At 29.1% G+C, this 19,937-nt stretch overlaps 4 protein-coding genes across 4 annotated transcripts; 2 read left to right on the forward strand and 2 right to left on the reverse strand.

Annotated features, from left to right (window-relative positions):
* Positions 1–42: 42 nt before the first annotated feature.
* On the reverse strand, positions 43–4,432 carry LOC103574485 (uncharacterized). Its single transcript, XM_014444755.2, has 8 exons — positions 4,369–4,432; positions 3,834–3,957; positions 3,638–3,764; positions 3,402–3,546; positions 2,324–2,599; positions 2,081–2,252; positions 1,099–1,947; positions 43–115 (listed from the first exon to the last, which is right to left on the reverse strand). Exons 2-8 carry the CDS (start codon positions 3,937–3,939, stop codon positions 57–59), a joined length of 1,734 nt encoding a protein of 577 aa, XP_014300241.1. The 5' UTR covers positions 3,940–3,957; positions 4,369–4,432; the 3' UTR covers positions 43–56.
* Positions 4,433–4,577: 145 nt separating this feature from the next.
* Positions 4,578–11,192, forward strand: LOC103572056 (eukaryotic translation initiation factor 3 subunit C). Its single transcript, XM_014444754.2, has 8 exons — positions 4,578–4,686; positions 6,469–6,574; positions 6,671–6,803; positions 6,879–8,660; positions 9,278–9,471; positions 9,558–9,761; positions 9,838–9,976; positions 10,612–11,192. The coding sequence occupies exons 2-8, from the start codon at positions 6,482–6,484 to the stop codon at positions 10,737–10,739; spliced, it is 2,673 nt and encodes an 890-aa protein (XP_014300240.2). The 5' UTR covers positions 4,578–4,686; positions 6,469–6,481; the 3' UTR covers positions 10,740–11,192.
* Positions 11,144–15,665, reverse strand: LOC106693042 (vacuolar protein sorting-associated protein 33B). Its single transcript, XM_008550448.2, has 7 exons — positions 15,461–15,665; positions 15,198–15,372; positions 14,925–15,136; positions 13,339–13,845; positions 13,035–13,265; positions 11,543–11,865; positions 11,144–11,466 (listed from the first exon to the last, which is right to left on the reverse strand). The coding sequence occupies exons 2-7, from the start codon at positions 15,353–15,355 to the stop codon at positions 11,203–11,205; spliced, it is 1,695 nt and encodes a 564-aa protein (XP_008548670.1). The 5' UTR covers positions 15,356–15,372; positions 15,461–15,665; the 3' UTR covers positions 11,144–11,202.
* Positions 15,666–16,012: 347 nt separating this feature from the next.
* LOC103572054 (N-acetylglucosaminyl-phosphatidylinositol de-N-acetylase) lies at positions 16,013–19,239 on the forward strand. The gene is made up of 6 exons (XM_008550447.3): positions 16,013–16,070; positions 16,145–16,890; positions 17,001–17,082; positions 18,490–18,686; positions 18,750–18,880; positions 18,944–19,239. The coding sequence occupies exons 2-6, from the start codon at positions 16,578–16,580 to the stop codon at positions 19,082–19,084; spliced, it is 864 nt and encodes a 287-aa protein (XP_008548669.1). The 5' UTR covers positions 16,013–16,070; positions 16,145–16,577; the 3' UTR covers positions 19,085–19,239.
* Positions 19,240–19,937: the final 698 nt, after the last annotated feature.

Consider the following 19,937-nt stretch of genomic DNA (forward strand, 5'->3'; position numbering starts at 1 on the left):
TTAACTAATAAAGTTTATTTGACACGATGAAGGTGAAATATATTTTCATCTGTGTTTTAAAAGATTCGTTTATTTGTTTGATTACTTGTTGAAAAAAAGTTCAAAAAATCAGTCACTGAAATAAATAAATAACAGAAATAAGATAACATTAATTTATATAAATTAAGGACATTCTCAGGCCCTCCTCCCCCACTTTTTCAAAAGTATCCAATGACTTTCAATTGTCATAACTGTATTTAAATTTTATTAATTAATTTAAAAAAATTGCAACCTTAATTGAGAACAAGACAATTTCGCCGAGATATAGAATTTAAAAAAAAGGTGGCACGTCTAAATATCCGAAGATAAATCACCCGCCATAAAATCTCTGCGATAAAACACCCGACGACAAAATACCCGCTGCTAAAATACCCGCGACGAAATACCTGCATTTTGATTCACGGTTATTTTGTCGTGAGTATTATGACGTCGGGTAATTTATTATTTCGAATAGAATAAACGCCGATCGGCTATACAGATACGAAGTTTTTATTACAAGATTAAATAATTAAATGATTATATAGCATCATTTTTATGCATGTACTTAATAACTATAAAGAAAATTATTGCACAGGCTAATAGAGTAGTAACAAGTTTTTTACATTAGATGTAAAAGAGGAGAGTGAACCACCAAAGTAATCTAACTCAGTACAATGATCATTAACTAGATTCGCAATCCTGTTTATTGATCCATAACATACGTAGTTGTGCAACCAAAAAAAAAATTACTTACAGTTGATGTCAATTGGGAGCTAAACGAAATTCGTTGAATAAATTTTAATCTACAGAACTTAAAAATTTGAATTTTATAACTGACATAAAGATTTTACTGAAATTTATTCAACAAATTTTGTTTAACTCCCAATTGACATCAACTGTAAGTAATTTTTTTTTAAATCTGTATCTTAGCGATATTGTCCTTTTTTCAAATAATGCTTTAATTTTTTTTTTAATAAATTGATAGAATTTTGATACGCTTATGACAGTTGAGGCATTGAAAATTTTTCAAAAGTAGGGACACTGTCTGTGAATGGCCTTAGTGATTAAATTTTAATTTACCGTTCACAGTTGGTGGATTGTTTGCTGGTTTCTGAACATTGTTATCAACAGGAATAGTTTTAGCGACAAATGAACTTGAAGCATAAGATATATCAGAGCCAGATCTTGAAGGCACCATCTTTAGCCAATTCATATCTGAATCGTCTAGATTTGTGTCAATCATCGTAGACAAATTGGTACTACTTCCATAATGAGATCCATAATGCGGTGAATATAAAGCTGAAGGTGTTGGAGGAACTTCAGCCATCGGTGGTTTAAGATTGATGGCTAACGGCTGTGAAATTTTTTCAATACTTCTAATTTGCGGCCCAGAATTAGAAGGCAATTGAATGTTATTATTGGCTGAAGGTTTTGTTGGCAAAAATGTTTCTTTTTTAGACTTCTGCGAGGATTGTGAATAATTATCAAATGAATGATCTAACTTGGGTTTTTTCTTTTCAATTTTTTCAAAATTTTCATGGCATAAAACCTCATCAATAGGAACCGCTTTCTTTTTCAAGTAATTACTTTTTTTATTCGGAAAAGTTTTTTGAGTTTCCCGTAGATCACAATCTATTCCTTCATCAATTTGAAAAGAAATTTTATTCTGAGTTTCATTATTTGAAATCTCACATGTCTGCTCTTTGATGCTTAGTTGTCTACATGCATTTTCAAGTATCTCTGTATTAGAATCAGTTGTCTCATCATCGATACGTTTTTCAGAAGTATCAACATTTAAATCATCTTTACAAGTTACTGATGATATTGGCTCGTTCTGTTCTTCACGGTCGTCTTCCGTTGTAAATGATGGATCATTTTGTTCATCCCGACATATTTCTTCAAGCATAATAGTATTTACTGAGATTGAATCTGGAAAATTATTAAAATTATATTTTTAATAATCAAATCATTAAAGAAAATTTGAAAACCGATTGAGCCTGTGGGCCAACACTAATACTTCTCGCTGTTTATAAGCTCGGAGAGCCATAATAAAAAACTTTACCTGAATCAGATCGTTTATGAAGTCTTTGTGAATAATCGAACTGATTTTTTGATGTAGATTCAGTGTATACTGCTCGCATAAAAGAAAAGTCTATTCTTGGTGGCGGCATTTGTAATCTTGCTAATGCTTTGTTTTTTGCTTCTGCTTCTAACTCAATCCTCATTTTTTCATGCTACAAAATATTTCCTGAGTTAATATTTACCTTAAGAAATAATTTATGACAAACAATTACAATATACTAACTTGCTTAGATATTTTATCCCATTTTATTTTCAAATTTTTGTACTCAAGAGTTAATTCATCGATTTGTTTTTGATTATCCCATCTTTTTAATAATATTTCAGATAATTTAATAACTACTGATTGCATTTTTCGATTATCAATTTCATTTCTTTGTTTCAACATTTTATGATACTCTGTTTTTTTATACTCTTGAACCATACATTTTATTTTCATTTTTTCTACCTCAATTTTATGTTTCTTTCTTTCGATAGCTAATGGAAATTGCTCGTATTCAGCCTGAAATATAAATTATTCCTAATTATCATAGACGTTCTAGAAAAAATCTCGCTGCAAAAAAATTTGTCATCTCTTCCCAAGTCAAAATTTAAGGCATACTTTGAACCTAAATAACCATTGAAAACCTAAATTATACTTTTTGGAACATTGTAAAAGTTTGAAATGAACCAACTTAGATTTACAAAGGGATGAATCAGACCTACAAAGACACGTATCGTGAAACGAACTCAGAATTTTTCACATTAACTTTGGTCTCAGGCTGCTTCTAGTTCCTATTCCACTCCTATGTATCATTGATGTACTGATAAAATTGCTGGATCATTTGCAGCAATGGTTTCCTAGTCATAGAATTTTTTTAAATCGTCTCTGTTAGTCCAGGCTGCCTGTGAGACCCAATCCACCCTTGGGTATCATTAGCCCACTGGAGAGATTCCTGGATTACTTGCATTAATTCTCCAGTAGTCCGCAAATTTTACAATTTTACCCTTCTGCTAAGTCTAGTTACGTTTGTTCTACGATTTATGACTATGTATGTCTAATTTAAGCCTTTGTAAGTCTAAATAAGACCATTTCACGCTTTTACAATGATTGTGTCCTAAAAAGTCTAATATAAGTTTTCAATGCTCATTCAGATTCAAAGTATGCCTTAGATTTCGACTCGGGTCAAAAAAATTTTTGTTATCAATTTGTAATGCAAAAAAATTTTTTAGAGCAACTAAAAATTTTAAGATCAAGAAATTATTTTTTTTCTGTGTAAATATAATTAATAAATTCAAATAATTATTCATAACAACTTATATACTTCATATTTTGTCCATGTTTCCTTGTACGTTTCTAGGATTTTTAATAATCTTTCTTGTTCAATTTGTTCTCTCAATTGATTTTCATCTTGTTTTTCTCTAACAAGACTCAACTCAAGCATTTTTTCATTCTCAACACTTTGCAAGCTATTTAAAAAATATTAAACCGAAAAAATAAAAATAAAAACATTAAATAATACAGCAAAAATATTAACATAAATATAAATATAAAATTTACACATTCAATGTTGCTTTAAAAACATTTTTTTTCTGCTGTTCAATCTCGATCAGTTGCTTCAACCTTTTCCGATCTTTAACATCACTTGCAATAGATATTTTCAAATTTTCAAGTAGTCGGTTTGTTTCTTAACAAAAATTTTTAATTATTTATTAATAATTATTCAAATAATTAATGACATCTTATACTAAATTACCTTGGATTTCTTTTTCTTTGTTTGAAATTTCTAAAGTCAATGTAGCTGATAATAGTTGAAGAAATTGTGGATTATTTAAACATTCATCAGAAATATTACCATCCATGACTGAGTTTTTTTTTAACTACAGAAAAATGAAAAATAAAATATCTTAGTTAATTATGAGTGTGGTTGTAGCAGACATCAGGCAAATTTAAAATTATAAATAAATAGAGTAAATAATTTAAAAAATTCAATTTGAAAAAAATGCGCATTTAAAAATATTGAAATTAATAAGTGCATTTTTTATAAATATTATTTTTTAAATTGTTTACTCTATTTATTTATAATTTTAAGTTTGTCTGATGTCTGATACATGCATTAATTAATTTATTTAAAGAAATTAAATTATTATAAAAATTTAGATCATTAAAAAAATTTTAATAACAATGATATTAAATTTTTTTTCTATGAAAACAGTTAATTATATTCTCTTATTTAAATTGTTTTGTTTTTTAAAATATTAATTGTTAAGTAATTCATTTTTTTTTGTTACATGAACAATAATTATTATCAATTTCAGGAAGTCGTTAATTATATTATTAAAAATGTAAATATATATAAACACATATATTTATATATATAAATATATGGATGGAATATACATTTCATATATTTTTCAAATTGTAATTTTAGAAATTTGAAAGTGGCGCCATTGGTAACTTAATATTTTGTCCTTAAAGCCGGTAAGTAGAAACAGAAACTGAAGCGTGGCTGGTTTCCTCTCTCTCTTTAATCTTGATCTCCACTTTCCGCTTCGACATGTGGAAAGAAAGCGAATAGTGTTCAATTTGTTTGTTTAATTAGTTCTGAAGTAAGTTAATATTATAATTTAAATGAACTATTATTTTTTCTTTTTTTTTTCCACGTATTTTTGTTTTGTGAGATGGATAAAATTTGCTAGTGTATGCAAATTCAAATGATATCGTAGGTTAGATTAGTTTTTTACGTGTTACATCTATACGAGAAATGCCATTTAAATTTCACAGTTTTTATAGTATTAAATCGTAAAAAAAAAAATTTTATTGCAATATTTGTTATATAAATATACATATGTTTATTTATTGTCATATTTTTACAGTGTATTGATACAATTTTTTTAGAGTAATTTTTTTTTTAACTGCGGCTAAGTTATATATATGTATATGTGCATATAAGTATGTGTAAATGTATATGACAATTAGCAATTTTTTTAATTTTTAAATAAATCAGTAAAATATATGTGGGATAAAAATTAAAAAATGTATACTTAGATAATTGGGAAATCTACGCGCATTTTTTTAAATTTCATTATTTAAATTTATTTATTTATTTAAAACATAAATTGTCTCATATCTGCTACATTACACTTATATATAGGGCAGAAGTACCATTTTTGGCCACTTAAGTGACAGTTTTGGACACTTGAAAAATTTTAACAAATTAATTTGATTCTGACGTCAGCCGACGTTGAATAAATTTTGGATTTTTTTCAAAACAATAAATTTTGAAAAAAAGAACATTTGAAAAAATTGCACCTATGGTTTTTTAAATTTTCTACGTACGCATTTTTTTAGTTTTTTCTTTTGTCATTGATTTGTTAAAAAAAAAAAAAAAAAATGTTGATTTCAGGATCATAAATTAATTTGTAAAAGACACAATGATAATTAATTTTAAAAATGTGGACAAAATTCCCATTTACTGCGCAATTACAACAAGGATAGTACAATCCACTTGAGATTAGAGAAAAAATGACCCGGTTTCTCTTAATTAACGTTACTAATTTTCATTGCAAAATTATTTTAGCTGGTATATTGGTAGTTTTTCGAAAAGCTACCAGATATTTTCGAATTCAGCAGGTCAAAATTTTTTAGTTGAGCCACACAAAAAAAAAAGAAATATATAAATTGAGAACGACAAAGAATATAATGACGAAATGATCAGTAAATACTATCATTCTAAATAGTCATTTTTTTGTTTATCATTAAATTATAAATTAATACAGGATAAGTATGCAAATTTCTTGTCTATGCGGAAACAACGAATATTTGAACTTTAAAAAATGTAACTAATACTTAGAAAATTGACGACACGTATTATAAAATTTATTTTTTCAAATGTTAAAATTCCCCATATCGACACCCGGGTTCCCGGTTATAATTTCAAACACTAATTTTTAAAGTTTATTTTTTTCCGTGCAAAATTACCTTGTCGACCTTTTAAATCATATTGGCGTCCAAACTCTAACCCAAGAAATACACTTGAGTTTGTATTATTTATAAGATAGCAGTTTGAAAGCTTTATTTTCGGTATATTGATGATTGAAAAATATTTAAAAATTGATGCCATCATATCTGCTTAAAAAACTTAACACAAAAACCACCTATAAGTAAAGCACAAATAATTACCAAATAAACCATCTGTAAGACTTGTTAATTATAACTTTCATAAGTCGTGAGAAATGAATCTAATTTACGTCAGAAATTTTTTAATAAAAAATATGTTTATAAGTCAGCAAATTGCATTTTATTGAATTTAGACTTACACGACTTATTAAATAAATTATTAAATTGTCAAATTTTAGTGACATATTATTATATATAATTTTTTCTTACAGTTAATATTCAACCATGAGTAAGTTTTTTACTACCGGAACGGACTCGGAATCCGATAGCTCATCGGAAGAAGAACAAATTCAACGAGCGCCGGCAACTAATTTTACAGTGAGTGTTAATTAAATTTAAAAAAATAATTTAAGAATAATTATCCTCTACAATTTTTATCCTTATATTTATTCTTCTTTATATATTTTATTCTAGTTCAGTGATGAAGAAGAAGAAACGAAGCGGGTGGTCCGCTCTACGAAAGAGAAAAGATACGAAGACATCAAAAACTGTATTAAACTAATTCGAAACTACAAGAAAAATAAAGATATGAGTAGCATGCTTTCATGTACGTATATTTAATTGCTAACTACATAATTTAATTGGTATTATTATTTATTTATTTTTTTTTATATATTATTAGGTTTTGAGGATCTGCAGAAGTTTTATAATCGGGCTTTGCCAGTAGTGGCAAAAGAAGAAGGTGGTCTAACACCACGTTTTTTCATAAGAGTTTTAGTAGAAATGGACGATTTTATCAACGACCTTTGGGAAGATCGTGAAGGCCGTAAAAATATGTCCAAGAATAACTCAAAAGCTTTAGGTTCATTGCGTCAAAAACTTCGTAAATACACTAAAGATTTTGAGGAAGAAATCGCTAAGTTCAGAGAAAATCCAGACTTAGACGATTATGAAGAAGATGATAAACCGAAAGAAGATTCAGAATCTGAAGATGAAGAGGATCGACCTCCAGTTGTTAAAAAATCTGGATCAGAAGTGAGTGTACCAGATATACCGAAAGTAAAGAAAGCTTCGATGCCAGATGACGATCAAAGCGAAAGTGAATCTGACTGGGGCAGTGATTCTGATAGCGATAGTGAAAGTAGTGACGATGATGGTCAGTATCAGAATATTCGTGAACGTTTCATTAAAAAAGCAACCGACAAAGATGATGATGAAGATAAAGCTAAAAAGAAGGAACAGCGTAAAGAGCGGAAAGATAAAGAACGGAAGAAGAAGCGCGATGAAGATGATGATGAAGGTGAATGGGAAACTGTCAAAGGTGGTCTTGTTGTTCCGTCTGAAAAACCTAAAATGTTTGCTAAAGACGCTGAAATAAATGTACCAGCTGTACTGAAAAAACTTAGCGAAATAATTGCAGCGCGTGGTAAAAAACGTACTGATAGACGTGAACAAATAGAGCTTTTATATGAACTACTATCCATTGCTGCATTACATAATCTTGGCCCAGCAATTACTGTAAAAATTATATTCTCAATAGTGTCCTCTATTTTTGATTACAATCCAAAGGTATCAGATGCAATGAAACCTGAATACTGGTCTAAATTATTAGAGCGCATTTCAGAAATGCTAGGTATACTTCTTGCTAATCCTGATATGCAAATTGCTGAACACATTAGTGAAGATGCTGAAGAATTTGAAAATCCTCCATTCAAACTTCATGGATGTGTGCTTACACTCGTTGAACGTTTGGATGAAGAATTCACAAAACTTTTGAAAGAGTGTGATCCTCATAGTAACGAATACGTCGAGAGATTAAAAGATGAAAAACAAGTTGCCAATATTATTGATAAAGTTCAAGAATATTTGGAACGTCATGGCAGCGTATCGGAACGTTGTCGTATTTACTTACGAAAAATTGAACATCTTTACTACAAATTCGATCCTAATGTATTGAAACAAAAAGACGGTGAAATTCCAGCAACCGTTGTTACATCTGTCCAGGTTATGGAAAAACTTTGCAAATATGTCTACGCTCATGATGGAACTGACCGTCTTCGTACCCGGGCTATTCTCGCCCACATATATCATCACGCTCTTCACGATAATTGGTTCCAAGCACGTGATCTTATTTTGATGTCTCATCTTCAGGAAACTATCCAACATTCTGATCCTGCAACACAGATTCTTTATAACCGAACGATTGCACATCTTGGTCTGTGTGCATTCCGACATGCCAACATCAAAGATGCTCACAACTGTCTTGTAGATTTGATGATGACTGGTAAAGTTAAAGAATTATTAGCACAAGGTCTTTTGCCCCAACGGCAGCATGAGCGTAGCAAAGAACAGGAAAAAATTGAAAAGCAACGTCAGATGCCGTTCCATATGCACATTAATTTAGAATTACTTGAGTGTGTGTACTTAGTATCTGCAATGCTGATAGAAATTCCCTACATGGCTGGTATGTAATTAATTTTATTTTCATGTTACCAGCATCGAAACTTCAAGTTTCAGTGTCTACAGCCAGTCGAAACAAGTTAATTTCAAATAATGCCGCGAACAAATATTAGCAAACGCGTAGATTGAGATTGTCTTTAGTCAGCTGGCAGACAGACAATTATACATGCGGGTTAAAATATCCTACTTTCCTCCCTTAGTTTAAAATATATATGACATATGTATAGTTTTCTGCCCGGTGACCGAAAGCATTCACAATTTAGACTCTGATTAAGTTTTATAAAAATTAGAGTAAATAATAAATAGTATTTACAGTTTTTTCTTGATTAAAGATTGCAAATTACATTGTTCACTTACAATCACTTACAATCACACCATTGGTTTTAAATTAACTTGTTCTTGACTGGGCGCTGACACTAAAACTTTAAGTTCCAATGCAGGCAATCAGGAAAAATATTGTGTGTAACTCAGGATGAAACACGATTTCAAACTGTGGGTAATGTTAGCCAACTTTACTCTGGTTCGAAATCGTTTTGTTTCATCCCTTGTCACACAATATACTATTTATTTTATTTAAATTTAAATAATTGTAAAAAATATAATATGAATTTATTTTTATAGCACATGAATTTGATGCAAGAAGAAGAATGATATCTAAAACTTTCTATCAACAACTGCGATCTAGTGAACGTCAATCGCTTGTAGGACCACCGGAATCAATGAGGGAGCATGTTGTAGCTGCTGCTAAAGCAATGCGTAATGGCAATTGGTCAGCTTGCAATAATTTCATTATTAATGAGAAAATGAATGCTAAGGTACTTAATTTGATAGATATTATTTTTTTTTATTCTTATACAATAAATGTTTTTATCATTCTAATACTTGAATTATTACTAAATAGGTTTGGGATCTATTTTATCAAGCTGATAAAGTTCGTGCAATGCTCACTCGACTAATTAAAGAAGAAGCTCTAAGAACTTATCTTTTCACTTATTCTCATGTTTATGACTCGATTTCTATGCCAACATTAGCTGATATGTTCCAACTAAAACGACCCGTCGTACATTCCATTATCAGTAAAATGATTATCAATGAAGAACTTATGGTAAAGTTTTTATTCTTATTTATCTTTATTTTAAATAAATATTTGTGTATTAATAATAATTTTTCATATATTATAGGCGTCTTTGGATGATCCATCTGAGACAGTTGTTATGCATAGAAGCGAACCAAGTCGTCTACAATCATTAGCTCTTCAACTTACTGATAAAGTTAACAACTTTGTTGATTCTAATGAAAGAATTTTTGAAATGAAACAAGGTAAACAATATATTTATCACAAAACAAAAAAAATGGAAATAAGGACACTTATACAGTAGAATTTCTGTAAGTTTAACTTCAATAGAGACTTCAAAATTTCGAGTTTAAGTTTTCGACTTATGGAAGACTTCGACGGATGGATTTTGTAAGGGAATACTTGACTTGTAGAAGGGTTGGAGGGACCCACTGATTATTTCGACTGATAGAAGTTTTTAATTTCATGGTACTGAAAGTTAACCAACGTCTAATAATTTTTAGATTTTTTTAGAAACGACAAATTATAGTAAAAAAAATATTTTAAAAAATTGCACTTATAGTTTTATGAATTTTCTACATGTGCATAGTTTTTTTTTTTTTTTTTTTTTTAAGTAATTGACTTGTTGAAAAAAAAATCCAAAAATTGTTAATTGTTCATTAACTTCAGGAACTAAACATTTTGTCGAGTTATGGAGGTTTCGAGTTATCGAGGTTCGACTTAAAGAAGTTCTCCAGTGGTCACAAATACTGACAAAACATTGGCAAAAAATAATAGCACATATATAAGTCCTTATTTCCCATTAGTTAATTAGTGTTATACTGAGTATGGACGTAAGCAACAAAAGTACATATTATTCATCATAAATTCTTTTTTCTAGGCAATTTCTTTTCAAGAGGAAACCAAGGAAACTTCCGTGACCGTCAAAATTATAATCGTCAGGGTGCAGACTGGAATCGTCAAAGACGAGACCGTGATCGTAATCGTGAAGAAAATCGTAACTATTAAGTTGTTTTTTAAAAAAAAATTAACATAGCGATGGCCTAAATTATAAATGTAACACACAAAATTGCGAACATTGACTTTTTCACTGCAATTAGTTTTTTTATAACATAAAAAAGTAATTGGCGTAAAAAGTCAATGCTGCGAATTTTGTGAGTTACGAGATTCGTAACTTAGACCATTGGTAATTACATATTTGAGTGAAAGTTTGTGACATTATACACTCGTATCAATCAATAATATCCATAAAAAAAAAAATAATAAAAAATTTATTCTCAAAATCATGTCATTAATTAATTAACCTTTATGTTTATTATCTATGGCTTTGTAATGTAATTCAATACCACTTTTATTATTATTAATAACAGTAATATTTATAAAAAAAAAAAAATGATTAATTTTTACACATATACAATAAATGTAACAATTTTTGAATTTATTAAAAATATGACAAATCTATTACTAGTAGTTACGCTTCTTGAATACTTTTGAAAAGTTTATCACTAGTTAGTAAACAATCTGATACAATAGCGAGTTTTATTCCCATTGATTTTTCTATAAATCTACATGCCGATATTTCTCCATATGTTATTCCTCCTACGATACAAACAATAACAATTTTCGGCTGTACTGCAGTACGGGGTCGGTTTACTTGACATTCTGGTAAGTTTATTAACTCTTCATAAGCTTTAGGATTAGACGTTTGTGCTACTACAGTTTTTAAAAATTGAGCCTGAAAAATAATAAATTATTATTACAAGTTAGGTGATAAATTACAGGGAAGAAAAATAAATCAAGTGTTAACTAACAATAGCAGGTATGTATGCACCGCTGAATACATAACTAGGACAAGCTGTACTGTCATCTGATTTCTTTGATTGATTTGGGAGTAATTTCATACGCTGAGCATTACTGGTCCATTCTCCACTCCAGGTTGGTAATTTATTGAGAAGATTCTCCTTTTTTTGACGTAAAAATCCACAAGTTTCGAGTTTATAAAATAAAGGTATATTTTCATAACCATGGGCGTGAAGATGAGATTTTTGAATTACGTGAGACTCGTTTGAAGTGAGACCACCGCTGGTGATAGAAAGTAAACAGAGTAAACGAAGACTACGCATTGGATAGTCAACTGAAAAAACATCCAATAAAATGATTATCTATTTTTGGTAAATTTATTACTATCAGTGATTATTTTTTTTATTAAAGAAATCATAGCTTTACTGATTTCTCCATTGACAGGATATTCAAGATTCTAAACTTCGTATGAGTGATAACATATGGACATGAATTTGATAATGCTCACTGTAGTAAGAGACATAAATAGAAAAGAATCGGAGACCTAAAGACTTTAGTAACATTCTTAAGGAAATCTCACGTAAATCTGTTCCTTTAGTTTTCAGCAAATCTGCATCATCAGTCTTGGACAAGTCTGGGGCAAGCTACTTTCAGTAAATCTGTAGTAATGTTTGTTGGACAAAGTACTTACTCAAGATGCATTAGCTCAGACTTGCTGCAAAGTTACTTAAAATACCTGGAAATGATCACCCTCTTCGTTAATTTGCGAGCCGTCTATTCAGCATTAGTATAGTAAATTCAGTAGTGCTCACTTAATGTTCGATATAATTTTATCGAGTGATAATATTATCAATTTATAGCACTTCAACTTTAAATGAAGACCACTGGTTTTACCATAGTTACTGGGTTTGAACTTAGAGAGACTTGGAGACAAATAAACCTGATACTTTAAGTAATTTTGTAGCAACTTTGACCTAACATTGTAATATATTAATTAAGAATTGCTGCAGACTGTTACTATAGATTTCTGTAAATCTTTAAGAAGAATCTTAAGGAATACTTGATGAAGTCTTTGGTAAATATTCTTATGAAATCCATCTTGTCCAAATCCTGTTTAAATCTTCCGTAAGAAACTTGCTGAAGAACTTTCCTTAAGTAACTTGCTTAAGGAAATGTTACTAGGGTAAGGTATGAGACCCAGTACTCGATCAGGAAACTAGTACTCGATCACTCCATGTATTTGTATATCTATATTTAGTAAATATCTCTTAAAAGAGTTTAAGTAGAATATATTTGCATCAACTTTACTGATGAGCACAACAAGTATATTCAAGGTGACACCGTTTTTTTTTTTAATTTGAACACCTATAGGTCTCCGATTATTTTCTATTAATGGATGGTATTACAGTGAGCATTATCAAATTTATATTGATATGTAATCACACATAAGTTTTCAATAAAAAATAATTAGTCTTAATAATAGTTTTTTTTTTTGTAACTTACTAATATTTCTTTCGATGTAATCCAGACATTCTTTTCTCTTGACACATTCAAGTATCGATTTTTCTGTTGACTGCAATGATTCAAATTCGGAACCCAATGCACTTATGATAGCTTCACATGCAGATATATGAGAAGCTAAAAGACGTTTAACTTCAGCAGTCTTTGATAATCTTGTTGCTACATAATGCCCCATTTCAGCTAGTTTCATTTCTTGAGTTGCTTCCTGTTCAGCTGACATCAAGTCATTATTATAAACATTGTGCTTTTAATTATTTATAATAATATAATTAAATATAAAACATACATTTTAATGACTTTGCCGTTGCACGAAGTTTTGGAAATACATCACTAAAATGTATATCACGAACATCTTCATAAACTTTATCTTTTTTCGGATCTAATTTTATTTGAGATTTATCAATTGTTGCTGTGTTAACATTTATAGGCGCAACTTCACTTAGTAGACCCAAATAAGAGACAGGAGTTAAAAGAGTTGACACTAAATCATAAGAACGATCCATAATAATAACTCCACCTATTTCATTACCAGAATTTATCGACTTATTATCTTCTTGCATTGCGTCAATCATTTTTAATACTTGATCGCTGTGCTTTCCGAACGACATTGTGAATTTAGGCCAACCGAGAATCAATTGAAGAGACCACAGGCTTCGAGCAAGACTCGATAATAGGCTTGTATCTTTGTGATAATATAAATCGACAAATATTGGAGTTTCTAAGGATAAAACATTGTCATCAATTCTAATTAATTCCCATGACAATGCACGTACTGTCACTAAATCAGCCAATCCTAATAAATTATATAGTTTAAAAAAAATTCAAACATAATTAGTTTTCTCATGATACCAATATCGGAACTTAAAGTTTCAGTGTCTCTACAGCCAGTCGAAAGAAGCTGATTTCAGTCCAATGCCGCGAATTAATATTAGCAAACGCGTAAATTGTAAATGCCTTCAGTTAGCGGACAGAAACAAAAAATAAATTTTCTGCCTACTTACTAAAGGGATCATAATTTATACTCTGATACTTGTCATTACTGGGTGTCTTCTCAGGAAGGTAGGAGAAGAAACCACGTCCCCTCTTGGCCAAGTGGTATGTCGACCAATACATGGAATTGGTGCTATCGACAAATCCATTTCAATCCAGCATAAGGGGAACCGAAGGCTTAAGATTCGATGGGTCTCACATGCTAAAGGATCTTTGATCTGATCATCGATTCTAGGGCAACGCCAATAAGGAGCTTGTGCTCAATATTTTGCTATAATTATATTATAGTAGAAGGTATGGATGTACAAATCACATGAATACCCAAAAGGTTGAAGCAACGGGGTGTGTTCAGAAACTCACTCTGGAAGAGAAATATTCAACTCTTGCGTTCAGAAATATCCTCTGGTCAAACCAGAAGTGCGATTTAACATTAGAAAGATACTAATCACACCTGGATAGGTAATTTTTCATCTCCAGAGTATATTTCTGAACACGCCCCAGTAGATCCAAATTGTTTTGAATCATTCCAACTTATTTTTTTTTTAGTCAGGGGGATTAAGTTTTATAAAAATTAAAGTAAATAATAAATAGTATTTACAGATTCTGCTTCATTATAAATTGCAAATTACAATTTACGCTTACAATCACACCATTGGTTTTAAATTAACTTGTTTCTGGCTGGCTGCTGATACTGAAACTTTGAGTTCCGATGCAGGTAATCATGAAAAATATTGAGTGTAGCTTAGAATGAAACACGATTTCAAACTGCGGGTGATGTCAGCCAACTTCACTCTGGTTCGAAATCGTTTTGTTTCATCCCTTGTCACACAATATACTATTGTAAGACTAATCTACATGTGTATTACATGATAATATTTATACCTTCTTCTTCAATAAGAGAATGGACTACGGTAGGTATGTGTGGATTTATTAATATATGAAAATTTAACCCTTCAGATTGGGATATTTCTGACTGAATTTGATCGAGTACTCTTTTACAAGATATAAGATCACTTGATACTAAAAATACTCGCTGAGAATTAGTTGGTTTTATACCGGGTTCTAGTTTATAAATTTTGTCAACTCCATGTTTTCTGTAAGCATTAAATTGATTAATTTAAAAATACTTGAACGATGAAGTTTTATTTTGTTTACTTGAGAACAGTTACTCCGACAAATGAATCCAGTGGTTTCATCAATATTTGTTCAATAATCAAGTCTTTTTTTCCTGAAATCATGTCTAAAATATCAACAAACTTCCTTTGACTTATTTGTTGCAAAGCATTTAATTTATCATCAAATGTTATGTCCATTTTATAAAATAATTTTTCTGAAACAATTATTTTCATTAAAATATTTGACATTTACAAAATAAGGTAATGTGTTTTGTAAACAATATAAATTTTTAAATAACTTACTATTGTCATCAAATAAAAAAAATTTAATTATATTTTGTCAACACTAAAATTTTATTTTTACTTCATACATTTGTCCGATATTTAAAAATACTCATTTTATTTATTTATAAGTGGTTTTTTTTTTAAATAATAAATATACTCATATATATTATACTGTACATGTTGTACACATATACCTACAATATCGGGCAATAATTCCTGTCTGGTAGTATAGCACAGTATAGCATCCGGAAAACAGAAATATTTAAAAATAAATGTGTACTAATTAAATATAAAATTAAAAATATGTATTGTAAATTAAGTGAATAAAAAAAAAAATCTCTATGAAAAAAATCTCTGGGTTTATAAATCACTAAAAAAAATATGGTAAATTTTTAAAAATTTGTAAAAAAATTTTGAGGGCCAGTCGTTCGATGCAAAATATTCTATATGCGACAAGTTGTCGAACAGACAATCCCGTTCATGATTTTTGATTGGTGATTTTTTATGGAATTTTGAGTTGAATACCAATCATAATTCATTCTCTATTTAGTATAAAATAATTTTCGCCTTGAATGCGTCTTAAACACGTAGGTCGCATAGCATGATGTTGTATATACTGAAATATTTTGTATGTATACGTTCTAAATACTGAACCTTCATGAGAATTAAAAACATTAAATAGTTCCACGGATATGATTCCAGGAATTAGTTCCTTTTCGCTCCGGAAACGTTCCAGGTTCAATCCGGAATGTTCCCAGAACTACCCACCTCTAACTAAAATTGTGTAGGTATAACTAGTCCGTTAGGACAAAAATTTCTACAACCGATGAGTTCCATATACTAACTTATCGATTCAACTGTAGCGGCAAATTCAAATACCATTTAAGCCATGTGATAAGGTGCCCGTTCAAATTGGTCGATAGAAGTAGTTTTTATCATCAGAGCCAATTGTATAATTCTGATATAAAATAACCTCTATTATAATGTATTTCTTATATATGGTTATGAAATTAAATGATTAAATTATCCCTCACTAATAAAATAAGATTTTCTGGTGAAGAAGCAATGACGGTACCCGGTAATTTGTGAATAAAGAAAAGCAATCAGTGATACTGATAGCAGGAAAAAAAAAGAAATGTTTGATATAAAATCACCAACTCGTTTTATTAATGAACAAATCAATGAAATTGGGCAATGGTGGTCATGGTACATAAGAGAAATAACTTGTCAACTAATTATAACACCGATTGCATATTTATTGGTTTGCATTGTACTTTATTTTATATTAAAACGAGTTAATCATCAAGCATGGCAATTACCAGGACCACCGTCAAAAATATTACTTGTCACTGCACATCCTGATGATGAAATAATGTTTTTTGGACCCATGATTTACTGGCTAAGTAGATTTAAAACTACTAGCATTTATTTATTATGCTTTACTAATGGTATTTATTATTTTATTTTATTTATCAAGTTTTTTTATTAACATCATTAATAATATATTGTAATAAATACCAGATAACGTGTCTATCAATATATGTAAGTGTGTTTATAGGTGGACATAAAAGACGAAAAGAAGAATTATGGGCTGCTGCTAAAATAATGGGCATACCAGAAGCCAATATTACTATAATAATGTGAGTTATTACATGTTATTATTTCCGAGTAAATTTATTAGTAGTAACAACCTTCAAATTTTAATTATGGATATTACTTTCGCTACTTAGACCAACTAGTTTATTTCTAAGAAACGTAATTTTTATGACTGAAAAATTTTTCATAGACAAGCAAACACTTATTTCGTTTCTAGATAAATTTTATGGAAATTTAGTTCTGATGGATTTTACATGAAGTTTTATAATAATGAGCAACCTGCAGTCACTATGTGACTGTCCGAAAATTACTGTCAAATTTCTAAAACATGATTTTAATTTAACTGTTTATTAAACTCTACCCAGACAGAATTCAAGTCGGAATGACTGCTTTACGACGTCTTTTTGAAGGCGTTCTCAAGAAGTCTTATAATGACTTCTTAAAGGTGTCATTTTTAAGAATTCTTAATTGAGAGTTCTTGAAGACTCCATAAATAAGACGTCAGTTTTGTGATGACTAAATGTATTCTTTTTTAAACTTCTTTATGAAGTCAAAATAAGGAGCTCCTTAAATACGTCATAGTAAATTCGTATTGAAGTCTTATATACGAAGTCAGAAAACAAGAACTCTTTTGAAAGACGTCTTACTGAGTTCGCTAGGTGGCTCATTCGACATGTTGAGAACTTCTTAAAGACTTCTTTAAAATATTGATAAGACGTCCAAATCATAAATAGGAGCTCATTCAGAACTCATCAAGGCGTCGTTTTGTTATTTGGGTATACTCTAAAATTAACTCTAGAATCTTTTATTTATTTCTATTATTTAAATTTAATAAGACAAATCTTATCATTAACTCGCAAGCTTATTGATATCGATGGTTGCATAATCATGGGATTCTTGAAAAAAAATCACACGGTCAAATTCTTTTTTATTAGTCGTCTAATATATTTTTTTCACTAATACCAAGTTAAATTTTTTCAATTTTTATTATCATAGAAGACATGGCATAGATTAAATTTTTCTTATTTTCTCTTAATTATATATATAACAGTTATATGTATTCAGTCATATTCAGTGACAGAATAATTAAAATATTAATTTATTTGAAGAAAATAAATACGATCGTCTTTTTTCCCGCATAATTTAAATGTAATTCGAATGATATAGATAAATTTATTTATCTTGAAACCTGGCAATTAACAAGAGTTGAAATCATGAAAAGGCACAAATTCAAGTCAAGATCTTTCTAACAATACCAAATTTAATAACATTAAAAATTTTCCTTATTTTCTTAATATTATAGAATATAATAAAATAGATAATAAAAGACTAGATGATAATGTAAATAATTAATTCTAGTTTAAGAGAAATTAAATTATAAATAATAAATGGGAACAATAAATATTTGGTATGCTTAGAATTATAATTTATTATTATTTAAATTGTTGTAGAAATTCAGAGTTACCTGATGATCCTAAAGTACAATGGCCCGGCAATATTGTCTCCGAAAATATATTACATTATATCGAAACATATAAAATGAATGCTGTAGTTACCTTTGATAAGCGTGGTGTGAGTGGCCATAAAAATCATATATCATTATATTATGCCATTGCTTCTTTATGCATAGAAAATAAAATACCTTCATGTAAGTATTTAATTTAAATATTTATTTTGTTAATAAATAATTGATAATCGTGTGATTTTTCAGATTGTAAACTTTATATTCTTGAATCTGTAAATATTATAAGAAAATATGTACAGTTATTAGATTTACCAATCAGTTTATTGACGTCTTCCTATTGGTATTTAGTCACTTATGAGCAGCGTCAAGTTATACATGTAAGTAATTTATTTTTCTAATTATTGTTCATAATAATAATACTTTATTTAAATATTTTTTAGTCTGCAATGAAGGCTCATAAATCTCAGTATGTGTGGTTTCGTAAATTATATATGATGTTTTCACGTTATACATTTATAAATACTCTTCATGAAATGAATGCGTTAGATTTGGAATTTGATCTTCAATACGATGACGACTGATTATTAAATTTATACTTAAAAAAAAAACGCTTTGTATTTATAATTCATGTAAATTATACATAATAATTAAAACTTGTACATAAAATTTAAAAAATCACTGAAAATAAAAATTATAATCATGATGACAAATAAAAATAAACAACTTTTAATATTCACTCGAATATTTAATTTAATTTTATTTATTTTAAACGTTAGAATCAAAGATACAATTTTTAAAATCTCTATAACTATTTTACGTAAAACGATCAAAGAATTATTTATTAAAATACTTAATAAATCATGTGTATATCGAACAAGATATTTATGAATAAAATTCATTACATCGCCACAATTACTTCAATTGATTAACGGAGTTATTTTTTTTCTTATACATTCATTTTAAACTTTAAAATTTAGCAACTTTTAAATACGCTATAGATTTTTCATATTTAATACAACTTTCATTAACCTTGGGAACTAATAAACTTTTCTACGTCTAATTGCGCTAATAGATATAATCTATTAATATTTAACTTTTAAAATCTGTTTAGTAATCTCATAGATTTTTAATTAACAGGTGTTCCTACATTTTTCTCTCTTGCACCAAAGTAGGCGAATGATATCTTTGTTGCACTAATGCAGTAATCTCGAACTTCGGCTGAGTTTTCCTCATAAATGAATTTTAAATATTGATTTCATTTAAAAATTAGAGCGCACTTCGCTAGATTAGACAGCAGTGTATCAATGTGGGGAATTTGTTTTATTTTTAAATAAACAATACACGTGCCAAGACAATCAGAGTTCATTTTTCGACACAATCGGGGTTTTTTTATATATCTCATTGAATATGCAGATTAAAGGAAAAAATTATAGG

The sequence above is a fragment of the Microplitis demolitor genome, chromosome 5 (assembly GCF_026212275.2).
Source record: "Microplitis demolitor isolate Queensland-Clemson2020A chromosome 5, iyMicDemo2.1a, whole genome shotgun sequence".
Lineage (NCBI taxonomy): Eukaryota > Metazoa > Arthropoda > Insecta > Hymenoptera > Braconidae > Microplitis > Microplitis demolitor.